The sequence below is a fragment of the Strix aluco genome, chromosome 2 (genome assembly GCF_031877795.1).
Source record: "Strix aluco isolate bStrAlu1 chromosome 2, bStrAlu1.hap1, whole genome shotgun sequence".
Taxonomy (NCBI): Eukaryota; Metazoa; Chordata; class Aves; order Strigiformes; family Strigidae; genus Strix; species Strix aluco.
Genome location: NC_133932.1, coordinates 61,325,872 through 61,347,880, shown reverse-complemented (window position 1 = coordinate 61,347,880; position 22,009 = coordinate 61,325,872). Strand labels below are relative to the sequence as shown.

The following is a 22,009-nucleotide window of genomic DNA, read 5'->3' as shown; positions in this document are numbered from 1 at the left end:
TCTTCATGCAACACACAGTAGATGAGTGAATCTCCTTGCCAAAGAAAATGCAAGTTGTGGACACAAGTTTACATGGGTTCAGGAGAAAAGGGGACAAATAATCTTAGCCCACTGCTGAGACAACAGGCCAACTGCATTGTCTGCCAAAACTGGTGTCACCATTATTATGTTTGATCCCTTCCTCGTTCTTATGGCTTGCCTTTAAAAGAGAGCTGAACTCAAACTGAAAACAACTGAATTCAATATCCTGTCCGAAGACCTTATTTATTTACTTTTTTTTTTGGTTCTGACCTTCAGTTAATATCTTTGGATAAAAGTTGACATATAAAACTAATGTTATGATAGAAACAACATCATGATCATGAATGCCAAATGTCTGCATTAGAACAGGCTGACATTCATTATAAAGTGTCTTAAAGATTAACGAAGCTTAAGGAAAAAAAGCTGCAACTTTTAAAACTGATTAAAAAAGAGTAGGTTGTATTTACAAACGTGACTTAAGTTCAACATGCCACAGACACAACATGCTCACCAGGGAAAGTCTTTTTTTTGTGGAACAAAAAACGAAAACTCAACTCTGCACAAGGTTAAAGATTGTATTTTAATCACAGACTGAAACATCATGATTTACAAAACTGATGGTTAGATTTAAAACCAACCACTACATCTTTCTGTGGGAATATTCCCCCCACACCCTAGCAGACTAGGGGTTCAAGTGAAGAACAGAGTTGTTCATGTTTGCCTTTGGGACTGAACAGTGATTTCCAGGATGATGACTGATGCTGCAAGAATTCACCTAAGATGCTTGTCAATGCATTTCATTTACCCAGATGGGAGTGGCTTCTTCTAGGGAACTCTCCTGGATTCATCAGAAATCCCAACCATCTTGCAGCTTTCCATCCAGAGCCTTCTCTGCAGCTCCTCATCATATGCTATGTCAGCCGATTTTGTCCTTTCCTCATTGTAAAGGTAGCAGCCACCAGCTCCTTCCATTTCAGGCGATACTGCTGCATAGATGGTTGTAGAGGCTCCTTCCTCTGGAGCCTGCAAAAACAAAAAAAAAACAAATTCAGGCAAGACAGGTACAATAGAAGATTTACATTTCGCCATAGGACCTTACCAGTGCACCACACTTGTGGTCCTTACACAAACCTCAAACTGGCAATGATAAAAATGCCACCTATTCACTTGGCAGAGTACAGTCCATTTCTACAACAGTGCTATTCTGAGATAGCTTAAAGCCACAGAACAGTTATATGGAAAACTCTGGTCCATTTTTTCAAGAGCTAGTCAGATGGAGCATACAAAATAATTGATTTAGTTTTCACAGAGCTAATAAACCCAAAAGCAAACACAAATATTAAAATCCTAGTTTAATTATTCATTTTGCAAGGATGAAGGGGTCTGTACTCTGCCTGAAGAAGATGAAGGCTATGCTGTATGTGCAATGTGTTCATTGTAACAACAATATGACATGAGCAAATGATCGTGGAAACTACGACAGCAAATTAAGATTCCGCAGTTCAATTCAAGCAGGCAGGTAAAGCAGGGAATTACATTTTACACGGAGCACAGTTATCAGGGTTCTGCAGTGTCATAAAGCAAAATGGTAAAAGATCTATAATACCATGAGTATTAAATGAAAATTAATAAGTGAATAGCTTAGAGAGATAACTGCTTTCATCCCGAGGATATGCAAAACATTTCCATTTTGCATTCAGAAGGATCACACAGCTATCACTGAAATTAATTCAATGGCATTTTTTTCTTTCATTGAAGGGCATATTTAAAACACAACATTTGATATGTTTTGTCTTTATCAGTGATATAATTATGATCAATGCCTGCTAGATAATAATGTATCACTTTACAATCCTTGCAGTCATTCTCTGAGTCATTAACAGTACCGATGCTGCTCATAGCTTTGTCTGCTGCACCTGACAGGATGTCTTTTCCTGAAGAACTCATTTGATGAATGACACAGTACTGAATAGGTTACTCAGTGCCTTATTAAAAAAGTATAAATCTAAGTCATTTGATGCTTTTTGTGACAAGGTTCTGATATTTTTAAAAAGAAATAACTGTTTTCTCACTGTGTAATAAACACAACACAACTTATTAGAAATAATTAATTTATCATCTGATGCATCTGGCATTTGGTGTCATTTACAAATAAGTTAGAGCCATGTCACACAATCACACAATAAGACAAGGTTACCCAAACCACTACCTCTCCAGCTGCCAGCCAGGCAGAGCACCCTCAGGATCTGCAAGGGAAACACATTCTTTGTGTGACCACAGACACACTCCCCAAACAGCGAGCTGCTGAAGAAGAAACGTGCCCCATTGAGGTATTTACATGCACAGAGCTCTGCTGGTTCCAATATAAATGCTCCACTCTATGCTAAGCCCTTGATCAAAGGTGTTTAAGCTGAAGGAAAAAATACTGATGCCAACAGGTTGCAAAGAGCAGTAATAGCACCATACTTTCCTTCAATGGCCACGAAATAACCAGCTTTTACTGTCAGTTACCACCCAAAGACAGCATGTCCTCTTCCAAATACCACCAAATGAAATAAGATGATAACTCAGCCATCCAACAGGCATTATCTCAGCAAAATATCAGTCAGTACATTAAAAAAGATTGGGCCAGGTAACTGCTGGAATGTTTTTTATTTTTTTAAGAAGATGATTGTACTGTGAGATACTATGTAGAAACACAAAGTGCTTATTTACCTTAGTTTAATACTCTACTACTACTTCTTCACTCTTCTTTATCTTATGGAAAATAGTGCAACTCACATGCAGTAGATTATGTAAACAACATAAAGCTATGTGCATGCAGGATCAGGATGACTCCAAAAAGTTGGAGTCCATGTGCTCACACAGTGGCTACTATCACGATCAGCTATTATGCAATATAAAATAACTTAATACAGGAAAGTAGCAGAACAATTATGAATATGAGCATTTATATTTTATACAACTTATTCTGGATGACAGAGAGAAACCAAAAGTTTTTTAACATACTGCTGTGCTTTACTTAAAAATTTAGTAACAGATAAACCATTACTTCATGCAATGGTTCACTGGATGTTATGCTCTGAGTTCAACAGCTCTCCAGCACAAACAAGTATAAATGTCAATGTCGATGACTCCCGAATCTTAATGACAAGAGCTCAAAACTAAAATGCTTCAAAAAAATTGTCTGTGGGTGGAATTTGTGTGATTATGTTCTTATGAGCAGGGCATTCGAGCAGGGCGTTCTGCAACCTGAGACTAGTCTGTATGGATCTTTCTACAGCATCAAAAATACCACATGCCTTTGCTGATTCAATGGGAAGGGTCTCCCAGGATATGCAGGATTTATCAAGATTTTAATTTTTTGATGATATGTCAGGTAAGTTCCCCACCAGAGAGGATCTATACCTAGAGGACGGTCAAACAATGGAACAGGCTTCCTAGAGGGGTGGTCAATGCCCTAAGCCTGTTGGTGTTTAAGAGGCATTTAGACAATGCCCTCAACAACATGCTTTAACTTTTGGTCAGCCCTGAAGTCATCAGGCAGTTGGAGCAGAAAATCTTTGTAGGTCCCTTCTAACTGAAATAGTCTATTCTATTCTATGCTTTTCAAAATAATATCAAATATTTAAAATAAAGACTGTACAAGTTGAAAGTCAGTTGTTGGTTTCATTTATGCAGCCCTAGTATACCTTTTACAAAAATTTTATATAGCAAACTATTTCTTATTCTTCAATACAAAAAAAATATTGAGCAGGCTCAGACAATAATAGATGTGCTTACATGGCCACACTGTGCAGTCTATAAGCACAGTGACATTGTCACTCTCCATTAAGGTCAGCTTGTGTAACTTTTCACAAGAATTAATTTGTTTTTCATCCTGTCCACCATATCTAATATGCTGAGTAGAAGGTTCTGTGCAAAATTCCTATTAGTTTCTATCACCTGTTGCTAAAAGTGATTATCTAAACACATAAGGAAAAACTACTATAATAGATTAAGTAATTAATGTATAATAATTTAAGATAAAGGAAAACTATTTTTCCAGTGCAACAGGAAGCAGAATAGTGTATGATTAATTAATTGTCTTATCCCATCTTCTGAGTGCTTAATTAATGCTGAAAGCTTTAATGTTCCCTTACTTGAGGGTGTCTTCATTGTTTTGTCTTGTTTTCTGTTTTAATGAAAGTAAAAAGGAAACTCTACACCAGGAATGTCCTGGCCTTCCAGCTGGGTGGATGACCTACCTGTTTTGAGAGGCAGGGAGAAAAGCGCATGCTGCGATTCCACCTCTGGATCATGCCCATACCTACCTTGAAAACACTGTACATCCACCTGACCACACGCATTCAAGACTTTTTCCCAAAGTGTCAGATCTACTACACACCCATAGATCAACTGCAACACACATACAGACACATGCACACATGTCCTGCCCTTGTACCAGCACCTGAGGACCTCTTGGGAAGGAAGGAGCTGGCAGCAGGTTGCAACCACTGGAGCAATTAATGAGTAACTGGACAGGGAGCAGGATGAATTGTTCCAGCAGTGACAGCCTCACTCCTGGTTGCCAACTTTCCTGGGAGCCCCATAGCTCTTCTTTTACCACACGATAGCCCATCAAAAGATGAGGAGGAACCATAAAGCCCTTGGAAAAGAAAATGACCAGAAGCAGGAGACTACTGTCAAAGCAACACATCTGACCCATCGTTTGATGCCAACAGCCTTCTAGGAAGGAGAGAACCTGATAACAGGCCTGAGAAATGACTGGCCAATGGGTGAATACCTTGATCTATAAACCCCAGGACGTTTGTCATGATGCTTTATACAAACAGGACCAAGTTCCCATCTTTGGGACTCTGAAGTGTTATACCAAAAGTTGCAGATAGACAGGCAGTAATAATAAGTATCATTCAAATCACAGGGGAGGATACTCTACACATTGCCAGAATTTTAAAAAAACCCAAACAGTAACAGAATAATATACATACATACAGGATCAGTAACATCTTGTTCATGAATTGGCTGGACTTATCCTAAGACAAGAGGGATTCCTATAAATTGCATGATGCTTCTTCACTCTTCAGTTACAACTTACTTGTGCTGAACTTTTTAAATTGGATTTTTATTTACAAATTATTATATTATTAGTATGCAAGCAACTGTAATTAATACCTTTGTCATATCCATGTAAAACTGATTTCTGTTTAAATTTTTCCCAATGAAATTCTGCATCTGCAATTCCTTTTGCTTGTTACAGTATTTATCATGTCTTTTACTTTTACTTTCTTTAACAATTAACTATTTGTTTGCAGTATCCCTTCAACAGTAAATAAAGGTCTGATTGAAATTATCTTTGTATTGCTCATTACATGGGTAGGCTGTGGAAGAAGTAGACAAAAGATAGTATGTGACCAGTTTATTTAAGCAAAATGCAGTCTACATACACAAAATGACATTATTTTGGCGCTATCTACTCCCAAAGAAAAAGATAGTTTTTTACAGAAGATTTGATATTTCTTTTTTAAAATATTCATCAATAGTAAGTCATCAACATAGAATAATTTTCAGTCAGCATGAAATGGAATATTCTGTTCTATGAAAACTGAGACATATACTAAGAGGGTTTGTGGTTTAGTTTTGTTTTTCTAAGACTTGCCAGTTAACGCATTTTTGATTAATGCATTTTTAAGTGCCATATAATCTTGTCAATACTAGGCACTAATGCTCACAAAATGTGTTAGCTGATGACAGTGAGTCCCTACAGCCAAGTCACTATGAAATGTCACATCCTTTTCATCTGTCTACAACAGGCACAACAGCTTAACTCTTTGGAAATTGTTTGTCCACATCAGTTATACGTGATGGCTTCATGATGCTTTCCTTGTTAATCCATGTACTCATCCAGTTCCACCTCCACCTGAATTCATAGCTCAGAGTCCTGGGCAGACAGTATGGCATGTCCATTGGAAACCACAGAAAATTGGATGGGAAACAAAACTAATATGCTCCTATAATTCCTCTTCTGCAATCCATTTTCCCAGTACCATTTTCAGTAACTACCAACAAACAGTGAGAACCTTGCTATTTGTCTTAAACACTATGACAAACAGTTTGAATGGATGACATGCATATACTTCAAATTATATTGGTTGACAGAGTTGGACATATGACTGAAAAAGCAGTAGTGATACAACGCTTGGTATCAGAGGAGTAGATACTCTGGAATAGCTTCCCCTCGCCCCAGTCAATCAGCTGGTTGTATTTGGTTTGTATTTTATGACTTCAGGATGCTGCCATCCTGAGAGATGGTAGGAGAGAAGGTTGGGCAAAGAGGATGGAGAGCAGAAAACAGCTGGCAAACTCAGTGACTGACATTGCAGTTGCATTTTCAGGAACACAAATGAGGGGCTAAACAGGCAGATGTGCACCCAGGACTGCCTGGTATGCTAGCAAATGGCTTAAGGCTGAGGAAGAACATGTTAAAACACCTTTATCCAGAAAATTTGTGATGCAGAATGCATTAAGTATTTGTAGAATGCCCCTCAGTGGCAATATTAACTAGACTGCTGTAGGAACACTCATTGATACTGGTTTTAATGGTGCTCCTACCTCAGTACTCACATCCATTATGTCATGCACTTTTCAGTTCATATGGGAAATGTACTCATGGGCTGATGAGTTAAAGGAGCTTTCAGGGGTATTTTTGGCACGGGTTTTCAGGGTGTTCGCTCTGTGACCTTGCTTTTTTAAATGGGTGAGTTTCCATCAGGCCATTCATGGCTCAAGTAATAAGAAGACATTCTCTGAATAGTGACATATTTCCCAGATTACAGCTAGGAAGACACAGCAAGCACTGAACAGGCCATCTTCTGGGTCCGGGTACTCAGGCACCTTTGCCAGCGTTCCTTTACTTTTCTCCACATTTATTATTCTGGTAATGTTTTGCAAATGTTAGTATTTTACTGACTTGCTTATGGACTGAAAAATTCTGTATATACATACAGAGTTTTCTGCCTTTTCTGTCTTTCTTCAGGTAAGACAACAATCATCTGGGATCCCTGAACAGTAGTATGCATATGCACAGTGGGGCTTAGCAACAAGAATGAGAACGTTAAATTACTGTTACCTGGTACAGCAAAGTCTTTCATCTACTTGCTGGCAGCTAACGGAGGGGTGACACCCGGTCACCCTTAACGCACTGCTTGACTCTCAAGAACAAAGGAAAACATGAAGCCACTACAACACAAAATAGTTTGAAAACTGTCGGAAATGGAGTAGCAGGTATTGCATTTCCGTGAATATTAAAGCAAACAAACTTGTGAGAAACAAATTACCTGTGTTCCAGGGAGCCTCAATTACTATGATCTGTGAACTAGCAAATCATTTCAAAACCAAGTTACTTACAGGTGAAAGACTCTGATGTGAAACAACAACAGCTGCTCTAGTGTCACAGCCTCCTGGTGAAGACATAGGCTACGTGCACTGAGTGCTTGTTGTGTAACTTCTGCAGTGTCTAGACCTCCTAACGTGATCATTGCTTTGAAAATTTCAGCCAGAAAGTAATCAGTTGAAACACTGAGCATGAAAACAAAGGCTAGAAAGGAAACCATGACGCAGGTGGAAGGACGTGTTCAGCAACCTTAGATCAATAAGGCTGTAACATCTGACTCTAAGTCCTGGTGAGACTGGTGGCCAGGACCAACTGTCAGATCCCTAGGAAGCCAAAGCTGCCAGAGAGGTCTGGCAGCACAGCTTTTCAGATGTCTCTGCCTTTACTCAAAAGCCCTGGTTTCCATCTGCGTTCTCTCCTCCCATTCTTTCATATGTAGCTCACTATTATTCTGTTTCTATCCAGTTCCTGCCTTGATTATAGACCAGAAAGAGATAGAGATATTTTATTGAATATACAGTTTTCCCTAGAGACCCAGTCAGCACCATCAAATTAATTTCTCTTCAATCTCCAACTCATGGCAAAGAGAATTCTTTAATAAATTCACTCCATAATAAAATACTTCAGATTTCATCTTTAAAAGCGACAGTAGCTACAAACATAAATGGCTGAATTAAAATGTGAAGCCTTTCTCCTGACAATGTTGTGGCTACAGAGAAATAATTTCTGAATCAAAGATATGAATACATAATAAAAGACAAAACATTGATGAATTAAGAACACAAGGCAATTTTCAAACTAAATAACAAAATGTTGAAGGAAAGGAACTTTTATAATATAAATAATTCATGCTTATTCTGGGAAAAAGAGAAGCTTTTCCCTGAGCATCCTAGCACAAAACACTGTAAAGAACAGAAGCAGAGATAGCTGGCAAACAGACAGAGTATCAAACCCTGAATCTCTCCTTCCCTTTATATTGAAACTAAATTTTCTGGAAAGCCCTACCTCATCTTCACATCAGCCCCCCATGGCTAGGAAGCCTGTAGACAAGTAGGCCATGGAAGAAAGGAACGGTCCCCAAAAGACTGCCAGGGTCAGCCTGTTGCTCAGGGAGCCCAAGGAGCAGGTAGGCACGCAGCCTTGAATGCCTGATTTCCCATGAATCTTTTGATGGAGTCAAGGGTAGAAGGTTTCACTTTCTTTTGTGTCAAAGCAATGCCTTCTGAGAAATCTGGTTTGCTAGAAAATCACCAAGCAGCTCTACTCTGAAGCCCTGGGATGGCTCTTCTGTCAGACTCAAAACATGAGCAAAGGTTTACTGAGAAAGACAGTGACCATGGCTCTGAACCCTCCTCTTCCAAAGCAGCTGCTTCAGACTAAGCAGGACTTCATGGGTGATCTCAAATAGTATCAGATGCCTATGTTACCAGGCAGCTGAATGAAGGCCCTGTTGACTAGCCACTTTCTGGGCCACACTGAAGAGATCTCCATTGACTTCAAACAGCAGCTTCAGCAGTGAACTCACTTGCAGATACCACAAAAATAAATTTACATGTCTTAATTTCAGACTGAATCTCTCTCACTTAGAAGTGCAATATAACCTCAGAGATTTGAGCAGGAGTGTTTGTGGATCCATACTTTACATGTTCTAAGCTGTTGAAATGGAGGACTAGAAGAATGATGTTTAGTTTTAAGTAATTTTCAAAATGGAAACAAGAACCCAACCTTACATGACTTGAAACTTTGGGTCAAAGTCATTAATCATAACTGAGTCCTTTGTTCATTTTGTCAAGTGCATTGAGGAAGATTACTTTGCCTGAAGGTTGATGCCTAAACTCACTTTGCAGCAGACAGCAGTGTCTTCAAAGTCAGAACTGACATATCACTGCAGCCACTCAAATTACATTACACTTGTTACCTCACTCAGCTCTGTAACAGTATGCAAAATTTGACAGATAGGAGCCTGCTGCCCCAGACATTGCATAAACACCCAGCCAGAGACAGTCACTTGCTGGAAGAACATCCAGTCTCTAGGAAATAAGGCAGGCAATAACAGGACAAGAGAGCCAAGAGAGTACACATACTTCACAAAATGCTGGAGCCTCTTCTGGGAGCGTGGCACTCTGGTTAACCATCCCTCTGGAAACCAGGTGATGTCCTGCAGCTACGTATTGCTGAGGATGACTGACTTAAATCACTCAGAATTGCCCTGGGTATCTTCACATAATCTGGGATTTTCTGCAACACCTCTATTCACAGACAGGCAAAGTGATTTACTGAAGCAAATGCGCAAGTCAGGAGAAGAGATGAGGAAAGAATGAGCCTCCTAAATCCTAATCCTGATATCTCACACACTAGGCTGTTACTTCTTTTCTGTGTTTGTAAAGGAAAATACACAATTTATTTGTTTACTACCAGCTCTATGGTCATAATTACAGTATCATGTGAGCAATTCAATAAAATCTTCTTCATTCTGAGATGTAGACTGATCTATCACTGAGTAAGATTACTTAATTACAGTTTAGTATTCATGCTAGATATACACTAAGGAATCATCCTGTTATTTTTATTTACTATGCAAGACTTTAATTCTACTAAGTTTTGAACTATTACTATGTGAGAAATATGATTAAGAGCATAAGACTACTCTTCCCTCCACCAAAGCTCTTAGGGGAAACCTCTTTGATAGGTAGTGGCTGGAACATCTGCGTCATTTAATAATATATGCCAAATTTTTTAGTTGAAACCAAAACGTAAATATGATTCAAAATGTGGATGGATCAGAATTAAAGAGGACTTAAAACAACAAACAATGATGAAAGTTTTAGAAGTTTCGTTCTCTAATGCATTATCTTATACCAGTACGTAGGTCATCTTTAGTTTGCTGAATTCTTTCAAATGATGCCAGACAGAAAAGCACACAGAAGTGTTTACATTTGAAATGGAACCTGCATTTTTACCAGCCCCAGAGAGCAGGAGACACAGCAGGGCTCTAAGTGCTGAAGAGGATGCTCCTGAGTGCATATACCTCTGAACAATTTATTTTTTTACCTGCCTGCTCACACAAAGTAAAATGTCTTTGCCAGCTTTTGCTCAAAACACAAGACTTCAGCCATAAGGTATATGGTCACTCCTGAAATGTAGCACCCTACCGTCATCTCTACTTTTTACTTACTAACACTTCACAAGTCGCTTTGCCCAGATATCTTGTTTTCCCTTCTCAGAAAATGGAAATCTTCAACTTCACAACTTCCTTAAGAGGACTGTTAATTTTTTTAATGCTTATAAGCACTCAGGACAGGCATGGAACTCCTACATATTTAAAATATAACCACAATATGGAAAACCTTTATGAACTATGACAAGACCAAAAAGCACAAAGGCTGTACAGAACATAGACAAAATTAAATAATTCAAAATTACATAGGCCAGTGGCTATTTCACAGCCTCTTCTGTTTTAAATTGCTACAAGCTCCATTTTGCACCCCAAACAGTACCGGGGCTATTTCTACCTAAGGGCTCAGCTGGGCGGTGGGGCTGAGGGAGGCTGGCTGCCAGCCCAGCTTTCTCACCAGCCTGCTGGAGGCACTTGCTGAAACCAGACTGCTCAGGAGAGAAGGTGCAAATACCTTCCTGGATCACCAGGTAAGGTCAGTGGATGACAATTCTTGTCCAGGACACAGGCAGGCCATGTCCCTGTGCTAGCAAAGATGGGGACCAGAAATAGTAAAGCACACAAACTAACCCAAAATGACTACAGGGTGCACCTCTGCATTAATAGCATGCAAGACAAAAATACACCTGTGATGATGTGAGAGATGAAAGGGAAAATACACTTTACCCCAAATTTCTCACATTTACATTGCAGTGGCATGCTAGCTGGGCTGCAACACATCCTGCTGATGGGTCTGCTCCACACAAAGCTCCTGAATGGAAAAAGAGGCACCACCTCACAGTGCTTATCCTCATCCTCAGTCTCAGCCTTCGTCTCCTTTTCCCTTTCTCTGACTCTGAGCCTTTCTGCAGGACTGAAATGTGATAGTCCTGCAGAGGCTGTGCTGGCTGGAAGGAAGAAGTTTCAAGCAGATTACCAAATACCACTTAGCACTGTCCATGCCCCAGCTGGTCTGGGTTTCTCTTTTCTATACAGTTATTGTGTTTAAATTATAGTTTTGCAATATAGCCCAAGCTGAGAGGGCAATATTGCAAACTAGAAGACAGATACAAGTGGTGAGGAGGGAAGGAATCTTATTCTGCAAAATTAAGTTTCCTATAATTCTAGTTGCTGGCAATTTAATCTTCAACAATAAACCAAAAAGATATAAACAAGGGGGTTCATTTAGGTCTGTCCCTAGTGACATGCTCCAAAGATGGAAAACAAGAAGAGTAGACTAATTTTCTATAGTTATTTTAGTGAAAGAATAGAAATAGGTGACAGTGGCTCAGATTTTATAATCCTATCTTTCTGACAGATACAGTAAACAAAATTAGTTAGTTCAAGTCAGTAACTACATCCTCGGTTTTGATGAGAAAAATGTACCCCGTAAGTTCAAGATATTTCTGTTTAAGTAATAAAACCCTTTAAAAATGACAGTTCTCTTCATTTTATTTAAAGCCATATTTCATCTGAAATCAGCTTGTAAGAAAAGTAAAGAAAAAAATAGTCATCTTGTAAACAAAACCATCACAACAGAATGCTAAAGTCATGAAATCACAGATAGATTCTGAAACCATATAATTATGAAGCTGTCTGCATAACTTATCCTCTAGGTTACCTGAGAGAGGTACTACATTTGAAGGCAAAGGCTATATTCAGTTACAAATTGACACATCTGAATGCTTACTAACCTACCAGAATCAACATGTTTTTAACAAAATAACTAAAAATGCAAATGCAAAGGAGGACTGAATCTGATTATTCAAATCATGCTTTTTGTTGTGTAGACTGAAAGTGAGTTTAAGCTCGGTAATTTAAATCCCTTTGTTTAAATCAATCAATCCCAGGGCTCTTTACTGTCGGCCAAGGAACCTATCAATGTCTTCAATTCAGAAGAGCCCCAAAGAACATGTATAAGTTTAGACAGGCAAATAGTGCCATTGATTTCAATGAGATTAGTCATGTTTCTAAAATTATGTCAGACGAGATCTGAAGCATCATAACATCATACTGCAGAGCTCATTATAGAGAGAGCAAACATGCAGAATCTCAGGCACAAATGCTTCCCAAGGTCTGAAACAGAAGTAAAAAACTTCCATCTTGAAAACAACCTCTCATGAGAGAAATATTTAATCAACTAAATGGCCTGAAAGAGGGGCAGGTTAGTAGTTGTAGTGCAGAGGGGGATGTTAGCCTGGGGAGAGGTGATAATGTTATTAATTTGCAAGGGGGCAGAGAGAGAAAACTGAAGGTGGCAGTTCTTACCAGTGGAACAGATAAAGAAAAGCAGGGAAGTGGGATGTACTGAAAATTGTTAAGTACTAGTAAGTAGCAAGACCCAGATTTACCGTCCACTGAAGTTGTTAATTTTAATATCCAGGCTTATTTCTAAGGTGTTTTGTAAACCTTCATTAAGGTAGATGGAGCCATTAATTTATGAAAAACGTCTCCCCTGCAAAGGCCTGGATTTGGTGACAGATGTGGTCCTACCTGTGTTCCTGTTTCCTTTGCTGAATGACAGAACTCACAGCAGAAGTGTCATGTTGCTATACAGGTGGCATGGTATATCCCAGTCCTGTGCGAATGACTAAACTGACCGTCTTGGCTTGTGTTGCAAGAAGAATTGGTTCAAGCTCCAAAAATGAGATCCATAGTGAACTGTCAAATGTCATTACCTGAAGGAGGACAATTTAAAACTGGAAAGGAGAAAACATTTAAGTTCTTCCCCAGTATGCTATTAGGAAAAAAAAAAAAAAGGGAAAAAAAAGTTGTTGTGGGGCAAGAATGTTAAAAACCCCAACAATCTTCCTGAAAATCATCATATTCCTTTTATTCCTCTCTGCAGAGGGTTTCTGACTGGGGTTTTGATACTGGACTGATTAAGGACATAGGTAGCTATGACCCAGAGACTTACACTTGCAGAACTATCAACAGCAGTGAGAATTAACCTTTTCTTTTTATTAAGTGCCCCAGGAGAGTTTCTGTTGCACTTTTATTCATGGGGCTTTTTGACTAAAAGGTTAGAGCAGTTGTTTAGAATGGGAAACAAATACTGCGAGGTTTTGTGGTTCGATAAATACATGCTACAGACTCATCTGATGCTGAAATAATTCACTTGGTTTGGGGAGCTCGTATTGAACTATGCTCTTTTGTAATGCCATTTTGCTATACACATCCGTTTGCCTTGAGAGTCCAATCAATGAGCCCTCCCCACTTGCTTGCTTGCAGTGATACACTGCAAACAGCGATGCTCCAGATGATTAAAATTCTGCTTCCTGGGAAAAATTCCAGTTGAATTAATGCAGAATTGTGCTGTGGTTTAGTAACTGCTTTTAACTCATAAAAATACAGGTTGAGGTCTGAGCAGAGGCTTGAATGCCAGCATAGACTGCCTGTCCCAGCTCTCCCTGATGCCTCTCCCACTCGCCTGGCAGCTTGCTTAAAATTCTACTTTTCACCTGCAAGTCTGCACAGCTCTGCAGCCACCTATTGTTATTTAATATGTACTTCACAGTGGAATTGAATTGTTCCAATCAAGATTAGGACTCTATTTCTCTAGGTGATATGCAAAGCACACCTGCAATCTAAACTTTCATCCATTTCTCCACTTGCCCTTTCATCATGCCCCACGGCAATCTTGCAGATAGTCCCAGCTCTTCTTCATTCCCTTTTCCTCTTAAATTCCTAAATGTCTCTTGCCAGGCCCTCACTGCAACCTCACTGAGTGTGGGTCCTACATCAGCATGCTGGGCACTTGCTCTGTTGGGTCAGATCCCTTTTTGCAGCCCATATGCCATGTGGAGGAGGGTCTCCTCAGGAGCTCAGGGTAGGAGGGTTCCCAGCGTAGCACCGACACTTGTCCTCCTTGGATCAACCATCCATGTCACCAAGCCCCTTCAGAAACCAAAAAGGGGTAGAGAGCAGCCTTGAAAGCACGAGCTCTTGGGACAGATGGTTTTTACCATCTCTGCAGCAGAGGCAAGCCCAAGTCTTTTGACAGTAGAGAAAAAGAGGGAAATATTAGGTGAAACCTTGTCAATATGTTGTCCCAGTCAAATCTGAGAAGACAGGAGAAATGGTGGGTCCACAAGCAGAGCCAAGCCCTTAGAGCAGGGCAGAAATGAAGGCTCCTCTTGCAGCAAAACTGTAAGGGGTATTGAAACAGTGGTGTGACTGCATGTTGCATTGCTGGATGTCCAGGGCTGCAGGGAAGGAGTGCCAGTGGGGCCAGTCTCAGGACACAGAGGCCACCAGTATCAGCCACAATCCCTGCTGCTGCTCAGTCCTTCCCGGAGCATGAGCTGCTCCTGCCGCTGGAGGGATGAGCTGCAAAGCCCCCTGTGCTCTGCAAATGTCTGTTGAGCCGATGTGGCTACAATCAACAAGAGCGAGCTTCCCAAGCAGCACACTTTTTAAAAAAATAAATAATCTAAACATTTGTGTTTTACCAATTATATAAACTCCTTAGTGACCAAAACATAACTGACCTTTACTTTTATATCTGTGTTCAATAAAAGAGGATTATAATTGTTTGTGAACTTTGCAAAGTCTGTAACATGGCTCGGGGAAAAAAAACCCCTTAATTTATATTTGTCTAATCCCTAATAGGTTCTGATGGTCTGTGAAACAAATAGTTTTAATTATTTTCTCCTTGCTGAATCTCAGGTATCATCATTTAATCAGAAAATAGCACATTAGTGACAATTGGGATAAAAAGGAGAGTCATACAGTAGGCAAAACAGGAAATTACATTAGCACTAAACAGTGACAAATATGTCCTTCTTATTGCAGCCCTGTCCTGACACGGCAGAACATTTATAACTTTGCCATTAAAAAATCCCAAACAACAACAAAAAAGTCCTTAAGACTTTTTCCATTTATCCTGAAACTTCTGATTATTGAAAATGTCAACGTGGTCTTTGCAATAAAAAAATATTTTAAACACTCCTTTCAGTTATTAATTAACAATGTACAGATCTTACACAGTGGTGTAAAATAAGTGCTACTTATTATTTTATTGGAACTACTGATGCATGAAAATGACTATAGAGCTAATCAATAGCTAATGACTATAGTTCAGGAGTAATGCTCTGTTCACAGCAAAAAAATGGCTGCAGTTCACAAACAATTATTGACACCATGAAGCACATGAATCAATGTCCACAAGAGATCTGCACATTATTTAAAATTTCTTCAGCAATATTTGCCTTTGTTCCTTTGTCCCAGTGTCATTTTTCCTGCCTGTAATACTGTGAATATATTAAAGGTTAGTGTGACTATATTAAAGACACTTAGAATAAAATGTAAAAGCTAGACTTCTGATCAATAAGTCTAACAGCCAGCAATGGCATGACTATTACCAGAGCGCTGTGGCCATGGGACTCTGTGCAAAGTTCTTTCTTGCATAAGACATTGTCAGTCACGAAATGACCAAGACCTCATCGCTCATGGGCCCAGTATAACCCTGCAGGACTTCAGATTTTTAAAGTCTTCCCAGTTTCTTTTGGTGTGCAATTGTTTACTGCTCTGCTCAGAGTAACTGGAAGTATGTGTGGTGGCTGGAGCTGGAGATGATGTGCCTCAGTGCTTGCTGAAGTCTCCCAGGGAGACAAATTTATCACTGGCTCCTAAAGTGAACTGAGTTCCCATTGGCCTAATTCTCTAAATATAGCCCTTTGCCTTGTTTTTATCTCCATCTCTATGTAGAGCAAGGGAAAAGCAAGAACTAGTCCAAGGTACCAATCTGAATTCTCCTCTGTTAACACAGGGGAGAGAATAACCCATCTGGTCTTCACTTGCATAAACAAATACCCCAGATGTACAGGGCAGTGAGGAAGCTAATTACCCCTGGCTCTCACATTTTTCTTTTTGAGTCACATGTGGCTTGAGACATGGCTTGTTTATAGCCTAAAATGATGTACCTTTACTTTAGGTTTTAACTGCAAATCAGTCTGCTTACCCCAGAACAAACATCTGGTCTTTGCTTAGAAAAATAATAGACAAATTCACTCCTGCCATCAGAGCACAGCTACTCGAACCCCTGACAATAGTTACCAGCAAAATTTGATAGGAGGGAGAGATTTTCAAAAGAATGAATACCCAGCTGCGACTAGAAATAAAAAGATTTGGGTGTCTTACTACAGTTCTGCAGAAGAAAACAGCAGCATGTTTTAATCACTAATATAATAAAATTGAGAAAAGTGGTTTGGTTCTTGAAATATCAGGCAGATTCCTCTTCTCGTCTAAATTAATATTATGAAGAATTTACAAATAGCTGTAGATGACCACAGCAGAAAACAAAAAACATAATCACAAAGAGAAATTTGAAGAGAAAATAGCACTGAGGTACACGTTCTTGCAGAATATGTTTCCCTAAGCAAAAATAGATGCCCAAGACAAGTATGCTCTTTAACTCCTTCTCTGAAAATGTAAACGCATTTCAAAAAAGCTCACTCTGGGTTTTTTTCCTTTATTTAGGCAAGTGTGAGAAATTACAAAATGAGACTGAAGATTTTCTCAGCATACACCTCATTTGCAAGTAGTAGAGAGATGCTCACACTCAGAGTTTGCTTTTGTTTAGGAAAGGAAATAAAATCTAGACAGACCTCTGGCCTGTGCTAACTTCTGCTACAGTAAATAAGGACAAATACAACTATTTCAAAACTGCAAAGTGTGGAGGAGGCTCAATGAAATGGACATGAAAATATAGCCCTGAATATACTGACATAATTTTAAAATAAACATAAAAATATGTATTCATGGGGTGAGGAGCAGGAAAGGAAGTTGCTATCCCAAAGCTCATGTGCCTGACTGCACTGCTTTAATGGCTCCCAGTTTTCTGGTTTAATTTAGAGAAAAGGTTACTATCATCTATCATGTTCCATGGGTTGTCAGAAAAGCCAGTCCTACGTATTTTATCACTAAGAAGCCCCACTGAAGAGGTGTTTTAAATGCCTGCAATGGAGGTTGTTAGCTGACTACTTGCCAGCTGCATTGTAGCTCTGTCCTTTCTTCCAATTCAAAAGTATATTAACCAGGGGATAATTGCAGGTTTTCTCATCCATAATCTACAGTGACAATAACAAACAGCAGATCAAATGAAAAGGATCTTGTAGTCTTCCAAAATATTTAGTGCTTTGTGTTTTATTAGAGCCACTTATCTATCTTTCCTAAAAATTCTTAGGTATTGCAGGTGACTGAAATTAAGAGTGAAAGAATATTATTGAAAACTACTTAATAATATAAATTCAACTTGCAAAGCTACAGTAGGCTACATTTTTGTTTAGTATATGATTAAAAAGGAAATTATGGTTTTTATTAATATAATTTTGTACATGAAAAAGTTCTATACTTGAAGGTAAGTGATATTTTAACATGAAAATTATCTAGTCTCCACAGATTTTAGCAAAGGGACTCCAAAATATGAAAGGTACGCCAGGCTCCTGCATTTTAAATACATCTATTTTTCTATGATAAAGGGATTTTGTAATTGTAATAAGAAAATACTTGCAAAAACCTGTTCAAAAATACCTACTATCAACAAAAGTTTTAGAGAAATACATGTTGACAGTAAAAATATGGAAAAACAAGAAATGAAGTTACATGCACTTACTTAACAAAAATACCTTCCACCTACCACACATGAAAATAAGGAATTTTCTATGGAAGAAAACTGTTTACATGAAGAAATACCTATTGGCACAAATGATTCAGCAATGTGGTGTTCTTTACCAGAAAAACTACATGCTGTTTATTAACTCCTTGAAGTGGCAAAACCACATACATCTGAGTGACATGATTCATAGACAGATATTTCCATCAAATATAAGAGAAACCCTATAGGCTGCTGACAACAATGAAAAGTGAATGAGATATTACTGAAATACAGCTAAATTGAGCGCAGTTTAAGAGACCTATGTTTCAGTTCACCACAACATTTATTTTTTGACAGTTCAAATTTTTGGTATAATCCAAAGGATTTATTTTTAAATCTAGGCACCCATTCATATCTGAGGGCATGGCTTTAACTCTGTAATTTGGAGCATCAACACAGCTATCATAATGGATCCATGATCAGTAGTTTGCAGCAGGTCTATTGCTCTGATTTTAAAGACCCACCAAAGAAAGACCAAGAACCCAGCTTTGCCATCTCTAAAATACCACATCATGGTTTCATCAAAAAAGTCCATAAAAACTAAAAAAAAATTGATTTTTTTTCTCAAATTTTAAAATGTGCAGTATAATTTCTCTATAAGAAAAATATGGCATGTAGTGGTGAAAACACCAGGAAGATGCCATCATAAAACAGGAACATAAGAATACCTTTCTTCCCCTCAGGCAAAATCCCAAACCAAACTCTCCATTCTGGAAGTTTTAGGAGTGGAAATCCTCATTATGCAAACCACTGCTAGTCTACTCCAGACGCTGTCAGTTGGAGATCCTCAGCTGACTTCCAGGGAATACAAACCTCCCTAGAGCTAGTAATCTCTAAGGTACTTTAGATGCAAACCAGACAGTCAGGAAGGACAAAGATGATGGCCTTGAGCTGCTTGTGGAAAACACAGGGGAAGCCACAGTCTCTCATGCATGTGTCACACACTCCCTGCTGCTGCCCTGGCTGCCTGGCCTCTCTGCTGGAAGGGGTCTCTTGTTCTAGAAGAATGCTGTGGTAACCCAGATTAGAGATTAACAGGGTAGCTATGCCAACTATCTCTACAGCTCTATTTTCAATTTATCTTGGCTAATTTATTTTTTAATAGCATGCACAGATTTCTTGACCAGGACAATAAAAGGTTTCATTTTCATTGAAGGCTCTTCAGTCTGAACCATAGCCCCATTTTTTCTCCTGTAAACAAAAGGCAGCACTGTTGGAAGCACAGTTCAACACAGCTCATCAGCAAATAACTGGAAGAACTATGGTCTAAAAAGGCAAGGATGGAGGTGAGTGCACGAGGTGGCACATCTTGACCAGAAGTTTTCCTAAAGAAGAATTTGTTGGGTACTCGACATGTTGAAAATCAAAATTAATGTTTGTTGGGAAATCTTTGCTTTTGGACCCTTATACTGGACTCCTTTTTTTCTTTTCAGCATGAGTGAAAAACAGATAAACCTGAGGGAAAAAAATCTGATTCTAAATACAAAAGGAATTCAGAAGGAACAGAGGACTGCAGGAACCTCTTGGGACACCTCTGATCTCTTCATATTGCAGATATCCTATCAGCTGATCTTCTCCATAAACAAGTTTCTTCTTTCTTCTTCTTTCTCATTTCTCAAAGTAAATACATTTCCAGTCAGCTTGCTTCAATTCATTCTTGTCTTGACAAAATTGTTTCCTTAAAAGCAACGTCACTCCTGTTTATTTTGATTAAAGGCTATTGCTAGATATCATGACATAACTTGACAATAAAGAGAAAAATTAAGGTTGTTGCCTAGAGCTTCTACAGAATCAAACTGAAATCAACACACGAAAGATGTGTTGTCTTTATGGTAACAGTGATAGCACTGGTACCATCCTTGAGCGGATGGTACCTGCTCACATCTATAAAGCCTAATGACGCTAATGATTCAAATGCTTTCTTTCCAACCAGTACAGTGTGGGACCGACTGTGCATCACATATGCGAGTGCTGCTTCTGAGCACTGGAGGTGCTTTATAATCCCCTTGGCTTCTCTGAGTGAACTGTTGTGTAGTGACCTGGAGATGGCAAGTCCAGGTACCTCAGCACAAACACATTTTATATTTTATCAGTTATTCAAAAGGCTGGAAATAGATGACTCACCACCAGTCTGCCTTTGATCCAGTGCTGTGCAGAGTGGGTTGAAACTCTCATAGGAGAAGATATACAGCCAAAGTACTGGGTAATGGATATATTTTGCAGTTTCATATGAAATAGGTTTGCCCCAGTACAAGGGGTAAAAACCCATCACACCACTAAAACCAAAACTGAGCACTGAGAATATATAAAATAGTATTAACAGGGCAATTATATTTAGAAAAAAAGACTATGTAAAACTTTCTGCTACCTGCCTTCCAGATCTTCTTGTTGAATGGATTTCAAACATCAGCTGAATCTAGTATTATAAACATTTGAAGTACTTACTATTTCTGGAGACCTGCAGGCCCTCTAAAGCAATTAGGGTTTGGTGTATCTGTGCCAGCCTTAATCCACTTCCCCAGACAATAGGCATATAAAATAAGACACATGTGCCACAAACCTAAACCAGGCAAGAAATATAAAAGGCCAGTCCCAGATCAAGAATAACCTCTAAGGAGCAGGATCAGATATGTAAAATGCTTTACATAAGGACAGTGCTCCACATAGAGGATGCAATGTCAGATCAGATAATCCTTGCTACTAGAATACACAATAAGATTGGGACCTGGATGGTTTTAGGTTTGGGCATCATTTACTTGTTTAGCAGGTTCTGATTAGTTACACTTGTGCAAAGCCACTGATGAATTACCAAAACTTCATGATGACGGAAGTCAGCATTTTATATGCAAAGGAAAATGGGGACCTAAGTTGTCATTACTGGTCAAGATGTATGAGAGTGATGATAACTGAACTCCTCTCTGAGAAATGACCAATCTGCATTCACAGCTTGGACAGTCAAAAAAATAACCTTTGTACCTGGACAATGTACAACCCTGACAGAAAAAAAAAATGAGCATGCTGCCCCATAGTGCCTTTTCGACAATCATTTTTAGAACAGAGCCACCTGTCAAAATATACTGATAGCATGTAATTTTATTTCAACACTCTGAGTTCCAAAAACAATGGGACAGCTTTTCTCTCTCTACATTTTAATCATTTTAGGATAGTATGAGACAAGTGGCAGACGCTGTGAAAGACTGCATTTTGCATCTCAAGAGCTTGGCAGGCAAAAATATTGAGTAAGTCAATCAATACTGCTCTTCCTGAGACAAATTCAGCCTCAGCATACTGTTGCTGCAGGGATGCAAGGCAGCTGGAGAGCCATTGCACAATGCCGCTTGCAGCAAAACCGTGGGAACACAGGGTTGCCAGACACAGGCAACAACTCTGGCCCCTGCTATTCATTCAAAAAGTTACTAAATTGGATAAACTATTAATAAGACGGTAAGTTAAGCTTGTAAGTTGGTGGCACCTAGCTCCAAGACTTCGATGAGCAATTAAGAGACATTGGGAACAACTCATTTTTTCAGACCATGCCTGAGCCTAGGACCAGCAGCAGCACCTCCTTCCTATTCCAGTGACAGAAAAGTAGGTCAGCATGATGGGGCCAAACAAATACCACTATAAATCCCATCCCTGATAAGCTGTCCAAGTTCATTCTTGTTTTATTGCACATTGCTCAGGTTTCATCCAAATCCTCTTCTGCATATGTTCTGTACTCCCCGCAGAGTGCCTGCTCTGTGGTAACATACTCCTGTGGTTACTTCCCCTTTCCAGCACTGAG

The 22,009-nt window shown here is 39.1% G+C and overlaps 1 protein-coding gene across 5 annotated transcripts in view; it reads right to left on the bottom strand.

Moving 5' to 3' along the window:
* Positions 1–582: 582 nt before the first annotated feature.
* The window catches only part of DHRSX (dehydrogenase/reductase X-linked), a 173,797-nt gene continuing 152,370 nt past the window's right edge, over positions 583–22,009 (bottom strand). For 4 of the 5 annotated variants that reach the window (XM_074814921.1, XM_074814924.1, XM_074814923.1 and 1 more), the window contains one exon: positions 583–1,044. In XM_074814921.1, the coding sequence (XP_074671022.1) occupies positions 847–1,044 (198 nt within the window). In that variant the 3' untranslated portion in view covers positions 583–846. Of the gene's footprint in view, positions 1,045–2,230; positions 2,268–22,009 lie in introns of all 5 variants that reach the window. The other variant, XM_074814925.1, reaches the window with a different exon arrangement.